Genomic DNA, 24,892 nt, shown 5'->3' with positions numbered 1-24,892 from the left:
AATACTATTCAAATAAGAGAAGAATGACACTGAAGAGGAGATAGTTAAAACCCAGTTTATTAGACCAGAGGCATGCGTCACCCATAGCCCTGCCTGCTGTTCTCCATCCGGAGCACACCCTTTGGCCTTGCTCCTGCTTCCCTCTGGAGAAGTCTGATCTCTAAGGAACTCTTAGGAGCCAAGAGTTCCCAAAGATCCCATATCCTCACTCTCCAACTGCAGGCCAATGCACAGGTGACCTGCCACAGGTCTTGTTCTGGGGTTGGAGACTGAGACAGCTGGGCAGAGGAGGCCTGTGAAAGGGCAGGGCTCTGGCCTGGGAGGAATGCCTGGTGGAGGGGGCACGGCAGGTACTCTACCTCAATGGTTTCTCTTTAAGGTAGGAAGGGAGGGACAGAACGGCAGAGCTTTCAACTTCCCCTCTAGGCCTGTCTCTTTCTTCCCACTACCAAACTGTACCTTACCAGACAATGTAAGTGGGGGGCTTGGGTATTAGGTGAGCAAAGAGGCCTGGGCATCCAGAAGGAGGCAAAGGCCACTGACTGAAGACCTCAGCCTCTGCCTGTCAGCACCCCGCTGCTTCAGCTGCAGAAGTCATCAACCCATAGCTCCCTCTGTCTCTGCAGATCTCAATCCCATGGGTAGGGGCTCTCTCTGTAGCAACCCCCTTCCATGGGGAGGCCACAGTCAGCTAGGCAAAGGACATTGGGGCGGGTGAAGCAGGGGTGGGAATGTTAAGGCTGCAGGGAGGGCAAAGGGTACCCAGGTTGGGGAGAGACGGTGAGGCCAGAAAGAGGCAGAGCTTGTAATTCACAGCTTCCTTTATGTCGCCACCGAGACAGTGCGAAGGTTACAATGCGCGTGTCGTCTCCTTGTGCTTCTTAGAGGGATGTGTGTACACAGTACAGACACCAGGGGAGAATCCAACTCTTTATACAGGCGAAGGCATTCAGAGACCAGGGAGGGGGTGGAAACACAGAAGGGGAACTTGGGGTGGGAGGGTGGTTCTTAGAGACAAGAGGGGATGAAGTAGAGACAGAGTCAGGGGAAAGTATATACAGAGATATAGCAATATAGAGTCTGTATCATATAGAAATAGAAAATGCAGATGAAGTTGTTGAGAGAAGCAAATGACGTTTCGGGAGAGGACTTGGGAGAGTTCCATAAGAAAATTTATGGATGTGGCCCTCTGCAGGGGCCCCTGGGAGAGGGACCAGTGAGGTTAGGCACCAGTGCCCCTCTCCCTGAGCTGGAAGCCAACCAGCTGAATCTTTTATGGGATGGCAGAGGAGGGCCGCCTCTTGGGATTTCTCTCCAGCAGCTCTGGGGTGGGGGTGAACTTGTAGGTATCAGGATGTGGCCTACAGCACCAGGGCCACATCTTGTCCCCAGTGCCACTTCTTCAGGGGATTCCCCACCCCGACCTCCCTAGAGACTTCACACTATGTGAGGTGGTGGGGAGGGAACAGACACGACTCGGGTTCCTGCCTGGAGACTTGGGGTTGGGGGCGGTCACTGGGCTTAGAGGGTCTCTTAAGGCTGGGGAAGCCCCCCCTACTAGCCCTCCCCCTTCAAGGTACATTCTCTGGTTTGGGGCCAAATTCCAGACCCCGAGGATCCCCTCCACCCCCCACTGGGAGGGGGCTTTGGTGACTGGTGGCAGCAAAATGTAGGTGGACACTCAGATGACAGACAGCCAGACAGACAGAATTCAGGCTGGGAGCTGTGGGAGGCAGCATGGAGCAGAGAGGGGCAGCCTGAGGTCACTCGCCCAGTTCTCTCTTTTTAGTTTCTGTTTTAGATTAGTTTTGTTAAAAAAAAAAAAAAAAAAAAGAATGGGATAGAGGCAGGGAGAGGACTCTACGGTCAAGACTCCTTCCTCACCACAGACAAGAGGAAAGGACTGCCCAGGAGTGGGGGGCTGCCTTGGAGGGGGGAGTGAGTCCCCAGGGCGGGGCAGCTGGGGGCCCCCTTCCTCTCCTAGCCCTCCCCATCTAGCCTTTGGTACAGCGGCCTGCGGGGCTCAGCAGGTAAAGTCCTCAAAAGTGCCTCGGGCCGGATGGTGAGGTAGGATGTTGGCAGCATACGTCATCCCGGCAGGATGGCCCCGGAGGCTCTCACACGGGTTCTGGGGGAACGGCACAGGACAGGCACTGGTTATCGTAAGGGCCACAGGTGCCGCTGGGGCATGGGGGAGGCAAAGGAGAAAAAGTGGCAAGGGGGTGGTCCTGGGGTGGTCGGGGAAGGGATGGGGCAGGAGGGCGCCCCTCTCTCGCTCCCTCACGTGTCTTTTGACGTCATCCAGGCTGAGGGCCACGCCCTTGTCCGCGCTGCTCCGTTTGGCCTCCTTCTGGCACTTCCCTCGTCTGCACAGCTTGTGTTTTATCACCTGGGCGGGAAGAGGGGAGGTGGGCGGATGGGCGGGCTTGAACCCCGCCCCTCCCGTGGCCCCGTGCAGGCGCCCCGCCCCCACTTACCTCGTAGGCGTAGTCGAAGAGCTCCAGCACAGTGAGGATGCTGGCCCCGATGAACAGACCCATCTGGCCTCCAATGTCACCTGCAGGGGGGCCCACAGGGAGATCAGTGGGGTCAGGACACAGCGGGAGCGGCAGAGCTCACTGGGACAGGGGAAGGCCCCTGGGGCTGGCAGGGGAGGAGGCCCTGTAGGACGGAGGTGAGCAGCCTGCTTCGGGTGGTAGCGTGTCACACCACGCCCATGGCACGGGAAGGGGACAGGTGCCATCAGCAGCTCACCCAGGAGTCCTGCAATCTCATAGGCCTTCTTCTGCTCAATGGTCTCATAGTTGAGGACTTCAAAGAAAATGTCCAGCACCAGGATGTTCTCCCTGCAAAGGGGTTGGGAGAGGACCTCGGATCAAGTCACATCTCTGTCCCTTACTAGCTGGGTGACCTTCGCAAGTTATCCTCTCTGAATCTCAGTCTCCAATATCTATAAAACAAGATGCTGATGTGGATACCTGCCTTTTAGAGTGAGGATTAAATGCGATGGTGTAATTGAAAAGACGCTCCACGCACCAGCAATTGTGAGGTGATCCGTTACAGCAATGAGGATGAAGAGAGGAGGAAAGAGAAAGGGCTGCTTCTCCTGCTTGTTCTGGCTTGATCTTCCCTCCACGCCCACCTCAGACTTTGGTTGCCTTCCCCACGGTATCTCAGTTTCCTCCTGTCTGCCAACCCCCATCAGAGCCCGCCCGCCCATTACCCTTCACAGTCAGAGCCCTTACCCTATGTACTGCTCAGACTTGTTGAACTTCTTGGCCAGGTACTTGGCTGATGCTTTGCTGGGGATCTTAACCATGGACAGCTCCTTGCCATAGCGAGTCAAGTTGCAGGGCATTTCACACACACAGTACTCCTGGTCCTTCTCCACCAGGAAGTCTGTGCCAGCCAGGTGAGAGGTGCCAGTTGAGTGATGCCCTTCTGCCAGCACCTTCCCGACACGCACATCCCGGCCCTGCCCATAGGAGGCCCGAGCCCCCTTCTCTTTTTCTGACTTGTCCTTCACTTCGGCCCTGTGCCCACCAGCGCTGATCCTCACCCAGCCTCTCCACGGATATTTCTTAATCCTATATCTCATTCTCTCAGGGCCCTCCAGGGTCAACCAGCTGAGGTGCTGATGAGAGCAGGTGAAGGCCACCCCTCCCAGATGACCCCTGTTCATTTTCCACAGGGGCCTCTAGAGATGCTATTCCCAGCCTTGCTAAAGTCAGACACAGGAGAGTTCAGGTGAAGCCTGATCCAGGAGTGATTTGAAGCTTCTGGGAGCTTGCTCTGAAACCCCTATGCATATGGCTGGCAGCTCCTCCTTCCCTCCCGCAGACTTCCCTGGGACAGGGGCGCTCACCCAGGGCAGGATCTGCACACTCCTTGTACTGCTCTGGAGTGCAGTATGGGGCATCCCCTAGAGAGGAGAAAAGACAGTGGTACAGGATGGAGATTAAAGGGGTCTTGTGACGCTGGTGGTACCAGAGGCCTAAAAGCTGGAAGCTGGGAGAGGGTGGGAGGGTAGGAATAGTCAGCCCCCAGTCTGTCCTGGAAGTGACCTACCCCAAAGTCCATACCCCCTGGACCCTTCTGACCCATCCCCATGGGTCCAGGCAGGAATTGAGGTCAGAGAGGCAAGAGCCATATGGGTATGGACTGGGGCTGGAACTGGGGTGGAGAGAAGCCAGCTGGTCTGGCTTGCATGTTGACAGGAGGTTAACATGCATGGGGTGCTGGTGAGGGGCAGTGCAGGCTGAGGGGCCCAGTACCGTGTTTGGAACTCTGGGGCCTGACCTGGCATGTGCACCATGCGGCAGTTACAGTTCTCCACCAGGTAGCGGGTCTCACAGTCGATGCGGCAGGCGGTAATGCTGTAGGAGTCGAAGAAATCCAAGTCCATGGTAACAGCTTTGCAGGTGCCCCAGGGCGGGGGCAGGTAGATGAGCTGCTGGGAGAGCCGGGGAGCTGGGGGGTGTGGGGACTTCTCCCCAAGTCACCTTGATGGACTTGTCTGACACGATGCAGAACTCAGGAGTCCTGCCCCCTCTCCCTGTGCAGCCTCTGAGGGTCTCCGAGTTTACGGAGCATCCCATTCATTAGATCATTCATGCTCTGACTAGTCAGATGGCTACCCAGGCCCCAGCTTCCCCGTCCCTCCCATTTTTGGTTGCCCACCTCTCCACCTCCATCATGAGCCTCCAACCACCCACCCTGGGACCGGCCTCCTGTGGCCCTCTCACCCGCTGCTCTTGACAGGCCACAAAGGTCTGGAACCCTGGGGCTACACCAAAGCCCAGCTGGTCGATGAAGGGAGGTTCATCCTGACTGTGGATCTGCACTTTGATGCCCGCTTCGAAGGACGTCTCATCTAGGGGAATGAGAGGGGTGTGTGTTGGGAGGGCTTCTTACTCCCTAACCTCCTGCAGAGCTGGGGGAATCCTACCTCTCCTGAGATAACCGCAACATACACTGAGACTGGGGGAGGGTAGTTAGTCCAAGGGCCCCTGGCCCATCCCCAGCCTCCTTCTGGGTTCACCAGCCCCATGCTACCCTGATGACCCCTGAATCCTACATACTTCTTTTCTTACCTGGCTTCAGTTACGCATCTCGCTGTTTCAAATTATTTCTCACTGTCTCAGAGGCTCTCCATCTCTCCCCCTCCTTTTCTCCCTTCTCCCCCACGTCTCTCTGTCCCAAGGCCCCTGAGACCAGACAGACGGCAGGCAGCCCAAGAAGAGACGGAGTTATTTATAGAGTGAGTGGTGGCCACGGATGGAAAGGGATGGCTGGTTACCTTGGAGAGTAACTGAGCCAGGAAGGGGGAGCCAGCGGAATGTGAGTGTGGCAGTCAGGTAGAGTGGAGGTGGAGATGGCGAGATGCTGGGAGGAAGCAAGGAGAGCCCACGCCCTGCCTCAGGCCCACAGTAGAGCCCAGGAGCCCCCCAACGGAGGCTGAGGCCCAGAGCCACAGGGAGGGGGGCCCCCTGAGAGAGGCAACATACCGGTCTCCCCCCACACGGGCAGGTACTCGTCCTGCTGAATGTCCAGCATGATCTCCAGCCCATTGCCCGTCCCACCCTTCATGGTCTTCAGCCTGGGACGCCCATCTCGGCCAGAGTTGAACGTGTAGCACTTTCCATACCGTGTGAAGACCTGGTGGGAGAAGAGCGGAGAGCCTGAAGGTCCTGCCAGTACCCTCTGCCCACCAGGGACTGTCTCCAGACCCTCCAACTGGTGGAGTTTCAACCCTTCAGGAATGACCCCTCCTGAGCAGCCCACTCTCCATTTGTACTCCTTCTCACCCATTCTGTCCTTCTTTCCCCTGCTGTGTGCCCTGGAAGGCTGATCCCTGTGGGGTGCACTGCCTGTGCTCCTTTGCCACCTGGATGGGCTTCGGGTTGGGTTTGACCAATGGGAGGTATCAGTAAGGGATCAGAGGACAGAAGGAGGGAGAGACCAGGGTATTTATCTGCAAGTGTTCTCAAGGTGGCTTAGACCCTTCGTGACCACAGATTCTGCCAAGGGGGCTCCCTGCATAGCACTGTTGCCTCTTGGTGTTCCTTTAGCTTGAATATGACAATTTCCCACTATTTCTAGGTGCCTCAGGCCCCCTCATTGGTTTCCTTAACTCTGCCCACAACTCTATAAACAGTCCCCCTGTTAGTCTTTTCGACTAAACTGTCCAAGTGTTAACCTTTTTCCCGCTGGGACCCTAACATACACACCTCCATCATCTGGAGCCCCTCACTGCCTGGTCCCTCCTTGGGACCCTCTCCTCAGGCCCAGGGCCTTCTAAGACTTCTCTTCTCTTCTCCTGGATTTCACCCCGGGCATCTGAAATCCTGCTCTCCCCAAGACCAAGCTATGCTTTATAGTTTCCTCTGCCATTAGCCCCTTATGTCCATCACTGTTCCCTTATCACCAGAACCTGAACATCCAGGACCTGGCATGTTCGTCAAAGCTGGCGCAGAACTATGAGGGCTGCAGAAGGGATCTCAGCTCTGGGGGGCAGTCCCCTGACTCCATGCCACAGAGCAGCCCTTATTGCAGCCCTGAGTACATAGCCATAGAGAGAAAAGTGAACCTGTTCTTTATGGCCCTTTCCCCACAGTTTCCCAGAATGCCTCCAGGTTCCCACAAATGGGGTGAGTGTGCTTCAACTACTGAGAGATGGTGAACAGAGTCCCCCAAGCAAGTCATGAGGTGAATACAGACACAGCCCAAAGAAAGAGAGAGGCGGAGTGTCAGGCTAGACTGGAACAGGGAGGCAGTAGGGGTTACTAGTCAATAGAGTCTTTGCCCCCTTCCCCCTTCCGAGAACAACCTCCTCCTTCCCCCTCTGGAAAAGAAAACCAGTGCTATCCCCCATTTTGTGGGTGAAGTCCAGAGAGGAGGTAGAGAGAGAACTCCTAATCCCCCAGCTCCACTACCAGGCTTTGTGGCTTTCAGCCACAGGGTCCAGGCTGGACACGCATCCCTGCCTAACCCCCCATAGCCTGGGGATGTGAGGGACTCCTGGTGGCTGAGGCCAGCTGGGAGCTGCAACCTTGAGCTGGCTCAGAGGGCTGCGCTGCTGGCCGGTGGGCTGTGCTGCCACCTGGTGGTGCTGCCTGAGAAGTGCCTGCTCTAGCCTTAGATCCCGAGAAAGCCAGGTTGACCCCTTCCTTGGTCCATGTTCCTCTACCTCCTGGCCTGTCCGAGGCCCAGTGGCCAAAACCTCCAGGTTCCTGTCAGTCTGTAGTCAGTCCAAGATGCACTGATATGATGACATCCACCTTCCCCTGCACTAGGGAAAAGGTGGGGGACTGAGAGACGGGTGTATGGGAAGGGAAGGCCTGGCATCTGGCACTTGTAGGGGACAGAAGGGGACCTGTTGGGCCAGGCGGAACTGGAAGCTGAACTGGGGAAAGGATGGGGTGCCGCTTGGTCCCTCAGCAGGGAAGACCTTAGACTCTCCTAGTCAGGGCTTCCCCTGGGAAGAGGGTCCCTGGCCACTTAGAGCTGGAGGGGGAGTAGGGAGGATTTAGAGGAGGCCTGTTATTCTCCCTCACCACACACACACACACACACACACACACACGCACACACACATGCACACTGTAGGAGGAGCACAGGAAGACCACATGAGGATGCTGCTGACAGGCATGCTGGGGTGGAGGGGGGATATCCCCAGCCCTCTGCCTCCCTTCCGCACCCTTCTCTTGCACCTCCAGAGACCAGGGGGCACCTGCCCCAGCTCCAGTCCAGGGGTGATAGTCAACATTGTTAAGGCCAAGCCTAGGCACCCACCACCAGATCAAAGGTTGACCTCAGTGATAGATTAAGGTGCTGACCCTGCTGGATCGCAGAGAGGTCTGGGAAAGGGCTGGACATGCTGGAGGATATTCAGGGAGACACCAGGGGCCTCAGGGCAGCAACTAATTACCAACTATGTGTTTCAAGAGTCTAACAGGGAGGGCAGTACTGGCACAGCCCTGGAAATAGAGCCCAGCTGCAGACCCTGGGGCTCCCAGGCAAGCTCTGGCCAGGCCTCTCTCACAGAGGGTGGGTGGTCCAGGTGAGGTCGGGGGAAGGCAGGATGGTTACCAGCCCCAGGAGGTGACGGTCAGGGTGAGCCATGGCAGACACTGTTGGGCACCCACTCACCACTGAGAAGTTGTGAGGGCCACAGGGCCCCCCGCAGTAGGAGCAATAGAGCAGCATGTCCTCCAGCCGGTGGCAGGAGCGATTGTAGAAGCGGTGCAGGTTAAAGGGCTCCCCAGAGAAGGCCTCGGGCCCTGGTGGGGCGAGGGGCACCCCGGGGTCATCGCTTTCATCCAGCCCCAGCATGGGGGCCAGGTAGAGCAAGTCAGGGTAGCTGAGCTGGGACAGCCGCACGGCATTGGTGTTGCAGAGGGTGACCGCCGGGAAGGCCAGCTCCGTCGTGGCCACTTCATCTAGCAGAGTCACATGTGGGTAGCTGAGGTAATAGGCAACTCGATCCCCGACCTGGCACAAGAAGGCACCCAGTGCCAGGATAAAGGCCGTTGCCCACAGGGCCTGCCGTGGCCCTGGACCCCCTTCCACAAAGATGTGGCTGGCTCCATGAAGGGTGCAGCTGTTGGCAAAGGCCATCAAGTCCATCGGTAAGTCCCCCTCTCTGGCCCCCTTCCTCTCTGCCTCCTTTTCCTTCTCTTCTCCCTCCTCTTCTGATTCTGAGTTGTCCCGCTGTTGCCGCTGGTGGGGACCCCAAACATCTCCCAAGGGCCCTGGGGTCTCCTCTCCAGAGGAGAATGACACAGAGCAGAAGATCTGGATGGGCATCTTCTCCAGGGGCTTCCTGGCACCAGGAGGTGGGCAGGAGAACAGGGGAGGAGATGCGATCCTAGGCAGGGTCCGGCAGTCCGCTTGCCAGGTCTCTGCTGCCTGGCTGGCCGTCCTCCCTTGCCAGGGCCTCTGTGGCAGTGTGGCTGAGGTGGGGAGGGGCTTAGAGAGGAGAGGAGGACCAGCCTGCCCTGTCAGGGAGGCGGCTGTCTGAGCCGATGAATAATTGATGGCTGTGGGAAAGGGAGGCCGATGGAGAGGAGCGGGGCCCGAGCCCCCTTCCCCCTCACCAACTCCAGCAGGACAGACAGGGTTGAGGACAGAGTGGAAACGCTGGAAAAGCCCGGGGGCTCCAGGGGAGGTGGGACCTAGCAGAGTCCTCTGCTCTCACTGCTGTGACGTGGGCCAGCAAGCGTCTCTGCCCATCCCCCAAGACACACACACTCAGGCTCCCGCTCACCCTCCGGTCCACCTGCCCCTCGCCTTCCCACCCCAATTCTGAGTCCTCTGCCCTCATTCCCACCTGGTCCAGTCATTCTTCTGAGTTACCTGAGCCCCACACTCTCTCAGCACCTCTAATTAACCTCTCATTCTTCTCTAATTCCCCCTGACTTGGAATCTCCCCAGTTATTTTATGGAGCCCCCCAGTTCTCCCCATACACCCTTACACTGCAGTTCCCCTCTAATTATTCCTCTGGTCCTCAGTTCCCTTCTGATCACTGGGCTGACCACAATTTACTTTCAGTTACTTCCTGAGCCCCTGGTTGTCCCGAACCCCTACTCTCTCCCTTGACCTCTGGTTTCCCTCCAGCCATCCCTGACGGCATTGATCCTCCCCTCCCTCCCCTGACCCCCCCCACTCTACTTCAGTCAGCACCCCACCACCACCACGCTGAGCTGCACTCGTGTCTGTGGCTTGGGGGGCAGCCCAGGTTCCATTAGCAGAGGTCTCTCACTGACCACAGACTCACTTATGGCCAGTTCCTGGCACCGGGGGGAGGGACCCTGTCTCTTGCAGCTGAAAAGCTTCCTGGCAGATCACCGCTCCCCCTCCCAGCTTGCCCATCCCCTAACAGTCCAGGAGAGCAGGTGGAGGAATTCTTTTCTGGTGGGTGGAAGAAACTGAGCTCAGAACTGGGACAGGGTCCTGGGTCAGGTGGAAAGTGCTGGGAATAACCTGGGGTACCCCCAAACCCTCAGCCTCGCAGATACCCCCAGCCCCTCAGTCTCTGAGGCCCCTCTTGCTCCCAGTTGATCAGTCCCTGCCCCCAGGCCCCTGGCCCCTCTGTGTGCTCTGATTACTCAGGGCCACTGGTTGAGGAACTTGAGCCACCAGCCAAGTCTCCAGGGCCTAGAAGGTGACCTGAGGGGAGGAGAGGAGGGGAGGGAAGGAGGGGAAACTATTAACCCTTCCTCCACAGAGCCAGAGGACCAGTGGGGGTCGGACAAGTCTACTTGGGCCTTTCCATTCCTTAACCACCCCACAGCCCCAGGCTCCTGCCCCCCTTTGCCTCCCCCTCTCTGCTCCCACATGTCTTCCCTCCTCCGTTTGCACGCAGAGAGCCTGGAGTGTGTTGGGGATGGCAGGCAGGGTGCCAGGTTCTAGCAGAACTGGCTGATGTGGGACCACCTCTGGCCTCAGCTTTGCTGCCAGGGACACAGAGGCCCCGGAAGAAGAGCAGCCTTTGAGATCTGGTCCCTCTCCATCCTTATGCCATTGCCCTCAGACTGGTCTCCCACCCTTTTACCTAAACAACCGCCTCCCAGCTGGTCTCCCTAACTCCCTGCCTCCCTGCAGTTTCTCCCCACCTTTAGTCCATGCTATGTAATTCCGACCACCCTTCCGCATAAAGACCTTCTCTCACTCCCCAGTGCCTCTTGGTAAAATTCAACCCCCGCCACCCCGGACCTACACGGCCTTGGCAAGTCACCCTCCAGCCTCACCTCTCCACCCCTCCACCCCTCCACCCTACCTAGTCCAGGATCCAGCATCCAGCCACCATGTCCTTCTCCCGTTCCACAGACACACGAGGCTCATCCACAGTTCCATGCCTTCCCTGGACTCCACCTGGAGAATTTCTACTCATTTTTCAAGACCCTACTCACAGGTTGCCTCCTCCGAGAAGCCTTCCCTGACTCCACAGGGCATAGTTAGTGCCCACTCAGGGAACAGACTGAAGGGTCCAGTTCTGCTCAAGTCCCTTCAAGCACGAGTAGTGATCAGTAGCTCCTTAAGGACAGGGACTGTGAGAATGAAAGAGCAGGACCCGGGGCTTCCCTGGTGGCGCAGTGGTTAAGAATCTGCCTGCCAATGCAGGGGACACAGGTTCAAGCCCTGGTCAGGGAAGATCCCACATGCTGCGGAGCAACTAAGCCCGTGAACCACAACTACTGAAGCCTGTGCACCTAGAGCCCGTGCTCTGCAACAAGAGAAGCCACTGCATTGTGAAGCCCGCGCACCCCAACGAAGAGTAGCCCCTGCTCACCGCAACTAGAGAAAGCCCGCGCAGCAAAAAAAAAAAAAAAAAAGAGCAGGACCCTGGGGCCACGTGGAGAAACAGGAACCAGAGATAAATCACTGCAGAGATGAGGAGAGACCTCCCACCTTCAGCTGTTGTCCTCAGGCTTCTCCTGTATGAATTCGTGGGTTCTTCTTTTGTTTCCTGTCCCATGTGCATTTTCTTCCTGCCTGCGGGACCTCAGCTTTTGGAGGGCTTTGTGCATCCCCAGGATGCGTTTCAGAGGTGAGTTCCAGACTTGGGTTGGAGGTGGGCCAGCCTAGATTGAGGCTTGGGCTGAGAAAGCTGCAGCATGCATCCCCATACCCACTAGAGGGCATCGTTCCCCTCTTGCAGCCTTTCTGGAAGAGGAAGTAGATTGGACTTCCAGAGGGAAGAAACTAAGGCTGGGAAGCTCCGGGTGCTTCAGCAGAGAGTAGGGTGTGCACACACGGAGCAACTTCAGAGGACAGCAAATCTGGTGTGGCTGGACACTTCTTCCCCACACGGACACAAAGACCTACACTGCACACCTACACAGCACTACACACAGACACACAGCCCTCTTGTGGGCAATGAAGACACACACACACACACACACACCAACTGCACTTCCTCCCTCCTCCATCCTCTAACATTCTCTCCTCCTCATCTCGATCTAGTAGACAAATCCACATTTTTCACAGTAGTGGGGAGGTGAGGAAAGGATCAAGCAGCACACACAGACCCCAGAGCATACACAGAGGAGAAGTACCCAAGCAGACACGCCCGCAGAACAACACAATTTTGAACCCTCTATCCAAAGATGCGACCCCTACCCAGTACGTCTCTTAAGCTGTGTGTGGCCACCCAGTGCTTTCTGACTTTCTCCACATCTCTTTCTGAACTCCGGTCACCCCTCACATCTGTGGAATGTCTCCTGCTTTTCAACTGATGCCTCAGGGGATTCGTATACAACCCAGCAAAATAAGCAGGTTTGAGTAATTTCACCCCATTTGACAAATGAGGAAACTGAGGCACAATGACCTGTTCAAGTCTCATGGAGAGCAAGTAGTAGGCTTGAGACTGGAAGTAGGTCATCCTTCTCTAAATCCATCCCTTCCTTCTTCTCCATTCTTTCATTTACCCATCAAATATTTCCTGAGTATCCATGTGCTGAGGACACGTGGAGAACAGATAAGGGACTGGGTCCTTGTGGAGGTTATTATCTAATGGGGGAGAGTTTTTTAAAATCACAAAAATAAATATTTAATTGCAAACTATGATAAGTACTATGAAAAAAATAATATGGTTCCATGGAGGTGAATGACAGGGGTATCTGAACCAGACTGGAAACTGAGGAAGGTTTCTCTGAGAAAGTGATGCTTGAATTGCAATCTAAAGAATAAGGAGCAGTGATTAGGTAAAGGTCTGTGTGTGTATGTGTTGGGGGGCGGGCGGTATTCCAGAGAACAGAGTCAGTGCAAAGGCTCCGAGAGGAGAGAGCTGAGAAGAGGAGGATATAGCCGGAGAGCAGGCCCTTAGGGCCTTGAAGGCTGGGTAAAGATTCTGGTCCCATTCCCCATGGAAGAATTTCAAGTGATCAGAGCAGTGTTTTGAAGAGACCACTCTGGAGGAGCCCAAGGGATTCTAGAAGTCCTGTTAGGAAGCCACTGCAGCAGTCTAGGTGAGACATGGAGCAGTGGGGTGGCCTGGAACAGGGGGATGGAGTGGAGATGTTTGGGAGTCAACACTGGCAGACCTGGTAAGGGCGGCGAGGGAGATGGAGTGTCAGGAATGGCTTCTAGTTTGCATAAGTGGGTGAATGGCTCACTAGATCAGGAACACAAGTACAGGACTAGTTTGGGAGCTAAGATGATGAATTCGGTTTGGCACATGCTGGTTTCTTAGAGACTTGGGGAGATCCAAGTGGAGATGTTAAGTGGGAAATTGGCCACTGAACTGATGCTAAGAGGAGAGAGCCGGGCTGAGACAGACATTTGGCAGTTGTTGGTGTGTAGATGGTAATTGAAATCACGAGTGAAGATGAGACTGCTCAGGAATAGAATATAAAGTTTTTTTAGAAAAGATAGAAAGAAAAATGGCCTGATATGGCAGTATCCACCCAAGCTAAACGGAATCCTAATCTATGACTTAACCACAGCTCCTAGTTATGTACCCAAGAGAAATGAGTGCATATGGCAACCCAAAGACATGAACAGGGATGTTCACAGTAGATTTATTTATAATAGCCCCAAACTAGTAACAACCCAAGTGTCTAGCAAGAGTAGAATGGGGCTTCCCTGGTGGCGCAGTGGTTGAGAGTCCGCGTGCCGATGCAGGGGACACAGGTTCGTGCCCCGGTCCGGGAAGATCCCACATGCTGCGGAGCGGCTGGGCGCGTGAGCCATGGCCGCTGAGCCTGCGCATCCGGAGCCTGTGCTCCACAACGGGAGAGGCCACAAGAGTGAGAGGCCCGCAAACCGCAAAAAAAAAAAAAAGAGTAGAATGGATAAACAAATTGTGCTCTACTTACATAAGGCAATACTACACAGCATTGAAAAAGCATTAACTACTGCTATATAAAACAAGACTGAATCTCACAGACATAGTCATGAGCAAAAAAAGACAGACACAGACACGTATACACTGCATGGAGGATACATATAGTCTAGGAAGTTCAAGAACCGGTGAAACTTACCTCTACTGACAGAAGCCTGAATGTGATTAATTCTTGTGGGGTAGTGTTGACTAGGAAAGGGCCTGAAGGAACTTTCCAGGACACTAGAAATGTTTTACAATTTTATACCAGTATAAATACATACTGATGTAATATGTAAAATATTACATTGTAAGATACACCAATGTAAAAATATACTAATGAAAAATTCATCAAGCTGTTCCATTAAATCATAGCCACACAATTTAAGAGAAGAGGAAAGCTTGGGATTGAGACTTGAGCAGTGCCAACATTTAATGGCCAAGTGGAAGAGCATGAACTGGTACAGAGGCAGGAGTGGCTAGACAAAGGAGGAAAATCAGGAGAGTACCGTTGTTAGGAAAGAGAATAGTGCAAAACAGAGGTGGTGGTCAACCATTTTGAATGATTTTGAGACATCAAGGATAAAAAATGGTTGTGGGTTTTGGAAATATGGAGGTCACTAGCGGCCTTAGCGAGAACCATTTTGGTGGAGTGCTGGGGCCGGGGGAGGAAGGCAGCCCGAGTGGATTAGAGAGTGAGATGGAGATGAGAAAAAAATGGAGACAGTGGAATCTATACATCAATTTTAAGAATTTTGTCTGTGAAAAGAAACAGGTACTGTGGGAGCTGGAGGGGGCTGTGGAGTTGAGAGACGTTTGTTTATTGGGTTTTATCTTAACCTAAAGCCTGGTACATAGTAAGTAAATAAATATTAGCTGTCATTATAGCTATACATTTAAAAAATTTTTTATTTATCTTTGGCTGCGTTGGGTCTTCATTGCTGTGCGCGGGCTTTCTCTAGTTGCGGCGAGCGGGGGCTACTCTTCATTGTGGTGCACAGGCTTCTCATTGCGGTGGCTTCTCTTGTTGCGGAGCACGGGCTCTAGGCGCGTGGGCTTCAGTATTTGTGGTGCTCAGTAGTTGTGGCTCGCAGGCTCTAGAGCACAGGCTCAGTAGTTGTGGTGCGCGGGCTTAGTTGCTCCATGGCATGTGGGATCTTCCTGAAGCAGGGCCCGAACCCGTGTCCCCTGCATTGGCAGGCGGGGTCTTTTTTTTAGAAGCCCGGTCTTTTCTTCTCAATGTCACGGTAAATCCCTTAAAGTGGACTTGGGCTGATTCTTATCTATGAACTTCATAGGATCTGGGAATTTACCCAGTAAGATTTCAATAGCTGTGTCTCCTCTGTGTGCAGGGAACAAAATCAGGCATTTCCACATGGCCAAGTGCCTCCGCGCAGTTGGTCCAGGCCGGCAGGGCAGATGGGTTCTTAACTGCTGCGCCACCAGGGAAGTCCCTATAGCTATACATTTTAAGATGGGAGAATCTTAAGCATGTTTCAGTGTCAATCAGAAGGTTCCACTGGAGAGGGAGAGACCTACTACAAAGGAGGGAGAGGCAGAATCTTTAAGGTAAAATTCCCATAAAGATAGAAGGAGATCAGATGGTAAGAATAGGTTGAGATTTCAGCCTAGAGAAGATGGATGTTCCCCTCTGGGGGCAGGTACCCAGAGGAGCGGGGAGATCTTGTCTGAGACTTCTATCTTCTCTGTAAAGTGGGAGGTGAGGTCATCTGCTGAGGGTGAGAGGAGGGCTAGGAAGGGTGGTGGTTTGAGAGGCGTAGAAAAATTTACAGTAATCAGTGGGGAGAGCAAGTTGACGGGAAAACACAGTGGGGTTGCCAGGGCAGCACTGGCATGTTGATCATAAACACAATGTGATTCCAAGCCGTGTGACTTCCTCTGGTAGAGTGTGGCTGAGGAAGCCAGTGGTGGGTCCATCTAAGGTGGGGACTTGGCTAAATGGTGCACTGAAGAGGCAGAGAAGTTACAAGATGGTGTACTCAAACTGAGGCTGGGGTTCTTCTCTTTTGCATCCTTTTTTTTCCCCTTCCTGCCTCATCATACCACCTCTTTATAGAGCATGGGCAGCTGGGGAGCCGGGCACCCTCCTCCACCACACATCCCTGCTCCTACAGTCACGCACGAAGAACCCGGGCTTAGAAGATCTGAGGTCAAGGCACCCACTCTGTCATTTAGTGGTTGTGTGGCCTCAGGCAAGTCATGTAACACCTCTGAGCCTCAGTTTCCTCATCTTTCAAATGAAGATATTAATATCTTCCTGCCTCCCAGAATTATGAGGATCACAGGAGCTAAAGTAAAGGGAATTTGTAAACTGCAAAGCGTGACAGAAAGAGATTAATTTGGCGGGTATGTGCTCTGCATGGGGCCAGAGGTTCGTGGGCACATGAGCTCTCTCCTGCAGACACATGAAGAGAGCTGTGTGTGCCCCTGTGCACACCCATCCCTGTCCACGTCACACCCTAGTCCACGTCCGCATTCTCCCACTCTCAGACATGCACGGGGAGGTGCACGTGTGCTTGCACACCTGGGGCACACGTGCAGTGTGTGGTGAGGAAGCCTGAGTTGGCTGCTCTCCATGGTCAAGGCCACTGCAGCAGTCTCTCTACGAGGGACGTTCCCAGCCAGGCACGAAGAGCCGACCCACCAATCAGAGACACTCGATACTCAGCTACACAGCCCAACCTCCCGGGCCTCCAGGACTGTCAACCACATGGAGGGGGTGCAGACGAGAGGAGTGGGAAAGGGTTTTCTTTCCAAGAATTCATAGGAGCTCAGAAAAATCACAACTTGCCCTCCCTCTCCCTCAGGAGTGGCCTTAGAGAGCCTGGAGTGAGAGTCTCTGTCCTTAGAGCTTCTTAAGGGAACTTTCCCTCAAGGTGACTACACAGCCGTTTCATGTTTGTTTTAAAATTTTCCACGAGGAAGATGTCTGATGCATGTGTCCAGGAAATGGTACTGCACACCCATTCTACACATGGGCCAGTGGGGGCGCTTAGCCAGAGTGGCCCAGAGGCTGAAGGAGAGGCTGCCCCTCGGCAAAGAATAATTTAAAAATCCATTTACAACCCCCTTTGCTCACAGGAAATTGAGCCTAGAAGCTGAGAAATGGAGCCAGATGAAACTATGCCCAAAATAGAACCCAGGAGTCCCAGACGCATCCTCCACCCAAACCAGGCTCCATTCTCTTTCGAGCTGTCTCCTTCCCTCCTTTGCCTCCCAGAATCCCCACGCCAGAGTTTTGACCAGAAGGTTCTCAGCCAGAGGGTACAGACATACAGGGTACAGACATACAGTAAGGGAAGGCTTGTGCCTCGGGAACCTGACCAAAGACCATGACCCTTGCTGGAGAGAACTAGACTGGTCATCAGCTGGGAGAGGCTGGGCTGGGGGAGACACCACACATTCTGTAGAACTGAAGTTTCTCTCTTTCTTTCTTTTAGGCTGCGCCGCAAGGCTTGTGGGATCTTAGTTCCCCATCCAGGGACTGAACCCGGGTCCTCGGCAGTGAGAGCGTGGCGTCCTAACCACTGGACGGCCAGGGAATTCCCAGAACTGGCGTTTCTGAATAGCTGAGCTGGGCTGGGGAGATTAGAAGGACCCCACCTAGATGTGGAGGGTCCTCTCATCCCTGGCACGTGATTCTCTGCTCCGAAGCCCTTCGGCTTCCCTTAGTACCACCCTGCACTCTGAGCCTCCCGGGAGAACTGCACGTGGCTCGAAGCTCCCTGAGGGCAGGGACAGGCTCCGCCTGTTCACCGCCGCCCCCTGGTGCCCAGCGCGAGGCTTGGCACTTCCAAGGGGCTCCGTCGGTGACGGGAAGGAATCAAGCGGAGCTCGACACTCCCACCCCCAGCCCCTCGTGCCTACTATTCCAGTCTCCCTCACCATCCCCCAGGAATTGAAACTGCCTTCCACAAAGTTGAAGCATGCTCCCAATCCAGCTCCACCCACAGCAGAAACGTTCAGACCTCTGTGCAGGAACCCCGTCTGCTTCCTGGATGCACACCAGGTGCACTGGCGGCCCTACCACGGAGTTCTCCGCAGGCTGCGGCAGGAGAAAGCCCGAGGCTTCGAAGAACTGCTCCTCCCCACCCTCCACTTCCGGCTCCGCCCCCAGAGCCGCTTACTTACAGCAACTCCCTATTACTTTAGCCAACAGCCGGAGGTCAATTAACTGAGAGTAGCCTCTTAGCTGACAGCAGTCTGGGAGAGGGGCGGAGTCAGAAATGGCAAGGGATTGGGGAGGAGAGGGAGGAGGTGAGAGAGGAAACTGAGTCACCTGAGGGAGGGGTGTGTGTGTGTGTGTGAGAGAGAGAGAGACCCCAATGCAGGGTCCCCTGGATTCTTGCAACTGGCTCTACTCCAGTCTCCTCCTTCCAACCTCAGGCACTTCTGAGGGAGGGAGGGAGGGAGAGAAGGGAAGGGTAAGGCTCGAGGAGGTATCCAAGAGCGGCTAGGGCAGGGTACCCCTCCTCCCAAGCTAACCTCTCCACTCCAGCCTCTGCTATCCCTCTGCACTCCCTGCATGCTCCCCCGTCCACACCCCACCACAACCCCACACAAAGACCACCGGGCTTCTGGGTGGGGTAGCCCCCAACCCTCCTTTCTTCTCTGTGTGTAGCAGTGTGGGCAGCCCTTCCCTTCAGCAGCCCGTCCACTCCCTGCCTAGCTGGAGGGAACAGACCCAGGTAGTGAGGTCGGGCCCTCCCCAGGGACTCCAGGTCTGAGCTGCTGTGGGGTGGTGTGATGAGGAGTGTCCGTGAAGCGGCAGAGCCGGCCCTGGGGATAAGGAAGCTCCCACGGCTAGTCCTGGCTCTCCCTGGGACCTGCCATCCCTGGCTCTTCTTGTTTAAGATGACCTCTCCCTCCAACTTCTGGGTCTCAGGATCACCCTTCTTTTATATCAGCATCTCACCTCCTTAGGTGCTCCGGAAGATTCCTGTCTACCTCCAGAACCTTGGGGGGATTTCTTTGCCCACCTCTCCTCTGGGAGATTGCCCCCACTCCAGGGTCCCCTGGACTCTTGTCCTCCTATCCCTCGTCCCCCAATTCCACCCTCTCCCAAGAGAATACTATCCCCACTGCATACCCACCCCCAGGATTTCCATTCTCTGCCCTCCCCTTCCATCCCTTCCAGGGTTCAGAAATGAATTCCCACTTCTCTCCCCCAGGCAAAGGCTCTGGGACTCAGCTGGAAGAGGGGGGGTGGCATAGGGCAGACTAGGCCACCATCTGCCAGCCCCCTCCCCTTGGTGCTGTTCAGCATTCTAGCCACATCGGAGCTCCCACTGCCAGGGACACATAAGGTGCAGCTGGAGGCTGGCACCAGCTGCGACTGTGCTCACCCCCCCAGCACCCCACCCCTACCCAGGCTTCGGCAGACAGCTGCACCCCCGGGCCCCCTCCATGGAACCCCTCTCCTGCCTTGGCCTGGCTGGCCTCAAAGCGGGGTGGGAGAGTGGAGCCTCAGACCCTGTTGCCCTGGCAACCAAGCACCCCACCGAGAAGGAAAAGAGGAGGGAAGAGGGGGCCTGTGGGTGGGTCTTTGGTAGCTCTTTTGGTAGCTCAGGAGAGAGCTACTGAGGCCTACCCAGTTGGGCTACTAGGGGGACACCCTCCCCATTGCCCTCTGCCTCTTCAGTCCCAAAGGGTTTTCAAACCAGTTTCTCCCAGATTTAGCCCAGGTTCCCCCCACTCTCCCAAGCTGACTCAGCCACAGTTGGCGGATGGACCTGGCCAAACACCTCTTGGACCACATTCATCCCCTGAGGTTCAGCTGGATTCAGAAGCACACCTGGGGGAAATGCGTGTCGCTGCTGACCCCCATCATGGGAGCTGAGGTGTCTAAGGGACCAGAGGATGTCCTTCCTATGCCACCTGCACTGTCCTCCAGGAGCAAGGTTCCTATCGTTGGATGATGCGACCATCATCGCATCACCCACAAAAGAGTCCACATGTGCCTGTGCACGCTCTATTTTGCAAACACTTTGAGCTGGACTCGGACCCCCAGTTGAGAACCTCTGCTCTCAAGGCAGCAGAAGATGCCAAGAAGGTCTCCCCTAAGCTCTGACCTGAGAGAGAGATGTTTTCTGTCAGTGCCTCATCTGTCCAGGGGCTAGACACACGCCTCGTGTCCTAGCAGAGACCAGCAAGGATGGAGAGGCAGATGTTAGCTATGGGACCAGGGAGAGGAGGGAGAAGGTGGAGTACCAGGCAAGGGGTATCTGTGCCCCTTAGGACCAGGGAGCTGGAGGAGAGCGCCAGCGTTCTTCTTCTCCACCAGGGAGATGTCAGACATGGACTCACAATGAGACTCCCATCTGTGTAGGGACATCTCTTATGGGCAGAGTAGAAAGGGGCTGTTGAGGTCAGCCTGAGAGGGCAGAAGGAAGGTCTGAGAGGTTTGGGTCCAGCTACATTCAGGGTCAGGCCTCTGACATGGGCTCAGAGACAGCAAAAACCTGGTCCCTGACAACCCAGAACCAAGAAGTGCCAGTGTTGGGCCTGTGGGATCCTAGCCATGTATTTCTCCCCCAGCAAGAGAAAGAACTCACCCTGCTCCAGAACTTTGTGAACCAATCATATCTCCATCTGACTGTGGAGGGTTGTCCCCTCAGACAACACGGACCAATCACATTTCAGGGTCTCCATTTCCATGAACTAAACATATCTTAGCATCACCACTTGGAATCTTTCTGGACGTGAGGGACAGATGGAACCTCAACTGTATACTTTCTACGAACTCCACTTTGTTCCTTAGCACCTTCCCAGGTCGAGTCAAGCAATTCCCTTCCTCATCCAAACACTACAAACCATTCAATCTAATGCGTTTTCTCTGTCTTTCTTGATGGTTCCTTCTGCTTGTGTGTGGGGTATGTTGCAGAGGAGGAGGGCTCTGGCTTTCACTTCCACCGTCAATTACAGTTCTACTACCCTTGGGAATACAGTTGGTGAGCCTGGGAGCCCTTTGGTCTTGGGCCCTGGGGAATCCAGCACTCTCCTGTTTTGAGGAAGGAAAAGTGGGAAGGAAATGGTTCTTGCATCATGCTAAGCTCCCTATGAGCTTGGCTCAGCAAGGACTGTGGTCATGTAAACTTTGTCCAGCAGTATTGACAGAGGCCCATGAAACTGGTCTCAGATAAAGGCTTAAAGAGATTGGGAAGTCGTGTGTAACTTCAGCAGGAGAAAACAAGCATAACTGTGGTTCCAACCTTTCTACACAAACAAATGCAGTTCATGCTCCCATAATGCTAGGGAGGCAGTAAGCAAGTGTGGGAGAAAAGGGGAGGATCTGAGAGTGGAGAACTGGGGGCAGGCACGGACAGAAAAAGAGTCCTAGGGGAGCCTGGGTTTTCAAGAGCAATTGCCAGAACTGGAAGTGGACATGACGACTCCAGGGTCAGCAATATTAACACAAAGAGCACACTGCGTTGGGACTGAATGAGACATGAGTTCTAATGCTGAGTCTGTCACTAACCAGCTCTGTGAGCTCGGGCAGCTCATTCTACCTCTGTGTCTCAGCTTGTTAAATAGAGATAATATGACTCTTCATCCAGGGGATTGAAGGACAGTCTAGAAAGCATTTGGAAGAGTTCCAAGCATCACCCTCACATTTGGTATACTTTTGCATACATGGCTCCAGGTCCTCTGGCCCCTTTCCACAGTCCCTGCCTGTTTCTAACTCCCCAGGAACCTGTATGACTTGCCCATGATCACCGGGCACATGAGATGCCAGTCAGTTCCCTTAACCCTCCCTGGGGTGCTGGCTTTGAGGCAGCCCCATCTGTGTGTGGAGGGTATGAGTATCTGTGGGGCACCTCCATTTTAAGAAGCAGTCTCCAATTCAGCCATGACTGTGTACCCCAAGTCATCTCTTCTTCCTCAGACCCTGACTCTGTGGGTTGGCAAGGGGGGAACCCAATCAGACAGTGTGTGTGTGTGTGTGTGTGTGTGTGTGTGTGTGTGTGTGTAAAATGGTTGGGGTAGGGGACGGGTGGCACAGAGAGAATTACCTGTCCAGTTTTTTAAGAAAAAACTTCCCTTACTTCCCATGTTTCATGGTGCTTCTCAGACTTTAATTCAAACTACTTGAGGATTTTGTTAAACTGCAGGTTCTGATTCAGCAGGTCTGGGAAGTGGGGTGGCAAAGTCCTACATTTCTTTCATGGTCCCAGATGATGGTCCTCGGACCTCATTTTGAGTAACAAGGCTGCAGCTTACCCATTACCACCCCCAGCTCTGACACCTGTGGCCCAGAAGGTAAGCTTGATGGGGTCAGGGGACCTGCCAGGCTGTGTGTGTGTGTGTGTGTGTGTGTGTGTGTGCGTGCGAGCACACTATAGGCTCTCTTTCCTGCCATCATGGACACAAGGCTGAAGCCGAGGCCCTCACAAAGAGCAAATGCGTCCCTGAGCTGAACAAAGTACCCCCGTGCCAGAAGCAAACCCTAGGGACACACAACTTCCTCCCCAGAGGCCCGCCCGCTCCTAGTCTCCTCCTCCTCTGGGGGCTGGCTGACTCACGCCCCACACCAGCCAGGGGGCTCACTCACCACCTTGAAGTCCTCAGCGCTGCAGACCTCCCCCCGGAAGTGGCAGGAGAGCAGCATGTCTCGAATGTCGTGCCCCGCACGGTCGTAGAACTCGCGCATGTTGAAGGGCTTGGGCTTGAAGCTGCGGAAGTTGGCCTTGTCCTGCAGTATCTCCAGCTGCTTTTCATCTGCCATCTGTGTGTCTGGTATCTCATACCTGGAGCAGGGTGGGGTGGGGGTGGGGTGTGAGCAGTGCATGGATCGGCAGGACCTTCGGTTCCTGCCTCCATCTGGCCTCCGGTGTCCCATGTCCAACCTTGGGGGGAGGGCAGCATCCAGCCCTGGACAGAGGCATGAAAGGAGAGCTGGGCGTGTCTAGAGGATCTGCCCCGTGGGGTCTGAGAAGGCAGAGGATGGCAGTGGCTGCCCAGGGGCTGGGCATCTGAGCACATGGGTAAGCATGGATGGGCAGAGAGATCAGGGCAGGAACTATGGCTTTTATACCATAGTTTCTACCCTTTAAAGATGGTACGCCCGGATCCCACAAGGGAGGAGAATATCGAGACATAGTGGCGGGAGGGTGGGCAAAGATCACTCCAGGGAATGTGGCCATGTCTCACAGCTGGGATCAGAGATTGGGTGCCCCTAATTGAGTGCTTGGCAGTACCCCGATCTCTTTGCTGTGAGTGGCAGGTTTGGGGGTCTGGAGGGCAGGGTGGTATGGGCTGTATGGTGGCTTAGAGAGGAAGTACCCTGACAGGGGGTCTGGCGGCCGGGATGGGTGGGAACCTCCCACCTGTTGTTGAGCAGAGCCAGCAGCTCCCCAGCGTGGTACAGGTCGTTCTTGGAGACTTGGCTAAAGCGGAACTCGTTGAGGTTGCACAGCGTGACAGCAGGGAAGGTGAGCTGGGAGGCAGCCACCTCGTCGAGCTTGGTGACGTGGTGATAGTGGAAGTAGTACTGCACGCGCTCGGTGCACACACACAGCAGCACAGCCAGTGAGCCCAGGAAGCAGAGGGCCCAGAGCGCCCGCTTCAGAGACAGCCGCTCGTAGGAGAAGATGTGGGCCAGGCCGTGCAACGTGGAGCTGCTGGCGAAGGCCTGGATGCTCACCGGCTGGACGCCACCCACCTCCTCCTCTTCAGCCTTCAGTTCCATCCTGGCCGAGGGGATCCTGGGGGAAGGGGGTGGGGGAGTCTGTCATGGTCCTGGGATGAGAGTACACACAGCATCCCTCCAGATGTGTCCATCCCCATCTCCAGAGGTCACTGTCTCTGGTGTGCAAGACCAGAGGTGGCTGGCTGGGGGACACACTCTCAGAAGAGGGTTCCTCCAAATGCAGGGCTTTGGGCGTCAGCGTAGGACAAGAGAATGCTCTCCCAGGGAAGACTCCCAGGCCAGGGGAGACCCCAGATGCAGTCACCCGAGGGTGAGAGGGAAGTCCCAGTGCTCCCACAGGCAGGCACAGGAGTTTCCTCCAGATGTGGGGTCACTCTGGGACGGGAATGTCCACCCATCCTGGAGACGAAAACTCCCCCAAATGGGCTGAACCCGGGGTCAAGAGTTCCCGGTCAAGGGTGTCCCCAGGCCTGGACTTTCGCCCCCATGAGCTAGACCTGGGCCAGAAACCCCAGAGGAGGGTGGGGAGGGGCCCACCTGAATCCTCACCTGCGGGCGTCTCCGGTTCTCTGAACAGCGCAGGCTGTATGTGTGCATGTTTGGGGTGGGGGTGGGGTGGGGGCAGAGGGCAACCCGAGGTGGCTGCACAGAGATGGGGGCGCGGTTCCCTCTGACAGCGAGCTGTCCCCGCCCCGGACGCCCCCCCCACCCCGTTCTAGCTTCTCGACGCAGCCAGATCCCCTGTTCGGCCCCCGCCCCCCTCCCCAGCCACTGAGCCGCCCCAGAAGCTGGGGAAAGCTAGAGGGGAGGAAAGTCCCGGCTTCGGGGCGCTGGGGAGTCCCGCAGCCAAAGGAGAGGGGATCGGAGACCCACCTGAGGGGGATTCGGGAACCCGGCAACCGGCGGCGGGTCCTGGGGCGCGGGGCCGGACGCGGGCTCAGCGGCTAGCCTCGGAGGGGCTCATGGCCCGGAGCGGGAGCCGGCGGCCGCCGCGGCACGCCGCGCAGAGCCCTGCAGGGAGCGGCCCGCCCGGCCCGGCTCGGCTCGGCTCCGTACGCCCGCCGCGCGCGCTCCCTCGCTCGCCTCGGCTTGGTCCGCGGTGGTGCGCGGTGTGCGGTGCTCTCAGCCCCGGGATCTGCAGGGATCCATCGTCCGGCCGGGAGGCGGCGGGAGGGGAGGCAGAGGGGGAGGGGAGAGGGTGCGCGTGCGCGCCTACGAGTGTCTGCGAGGCTGCCTCTGGGTCGGTGTGCGCGCGGGGCCCCCGGACCGGGGAACGGGATCGAGGGCTCCCCCCGCTGCCTCGCCCCCTCCTCCCGGCCGCTCTCGGCGGCGCTGCCTCCCTCGGTCCCGGAGCCGTCCCCCTGCCTGCGAGGCCCAATGGCTTGTGTGTGACTGT

At 55.8% G+C, this 24,892-nt stretch overlaps 1 protein-coding gene across 5 annotated transcripts; it reads right to left on the bottom strand.

Annotated features, from left to right (window-relative positions):
• Nucleotides 1-2,023: 2,023 nt before the first annotated feature.
• ASIC1 (acid sensing ion channel subunit 1) lies at nt 2,024-23,535 on the bottom strand (the record flags this gene model as incomplete). 5 transcript variants are annotated; one of them, XM_079714601.1, is made up of 11 exons in its annotated part: nt 2,024-2,128; nt 2,285-2,389; nt 2,478-2,557; nt 2,755-2,846; nt 3,246-3,399; nt 3,866-3,922; nt 4,300-4,453; nt 4,746-4,873; nt 5,508-5,658; nt 22,399-22,594; nt 23,174-23,535. In XM_079714601.1, 11 exons carry the CDS (start codon nt 23,533-23,535, stop codon nt 2,024-2,026), a joined length of 1,584 nt encoding a protein of 527 aa, XP_079570727.1. The 5 variants fall into 5 exon arrangements, with proteins under 5 accessions (XP_079570727.1, XP_079570728.1, XP_079570725.1 ...); XM_079714602.1 differs by having other exon boundaries at nt 4,300-4,450; XM_079714599.1 differs by lacking the exons at nt 22,399-22,594; nt 23,174-23,535 and adding an exon at nt 8,152-8,808.
• Nucleotides 23,536-24,892: the final 1,357 nt, after the last annotated feature.

The sequence above is a fragment of the Hyperoodon ampullatus genome (assembly GCF_949752795.1).
Source record: "Hyperoodon ampullatus genome assembly, chromosome: 11".
Lineage (NCBI taxonomy): Eukaryota > Metazoa > Chordata > Mammalia > Artiodactyla > Ziphiidae > Hyperoodon > Hyperoodon ampullatus.
This window is presented reverse-complemented; position numbering and strand designations above follow the sequence as displayed.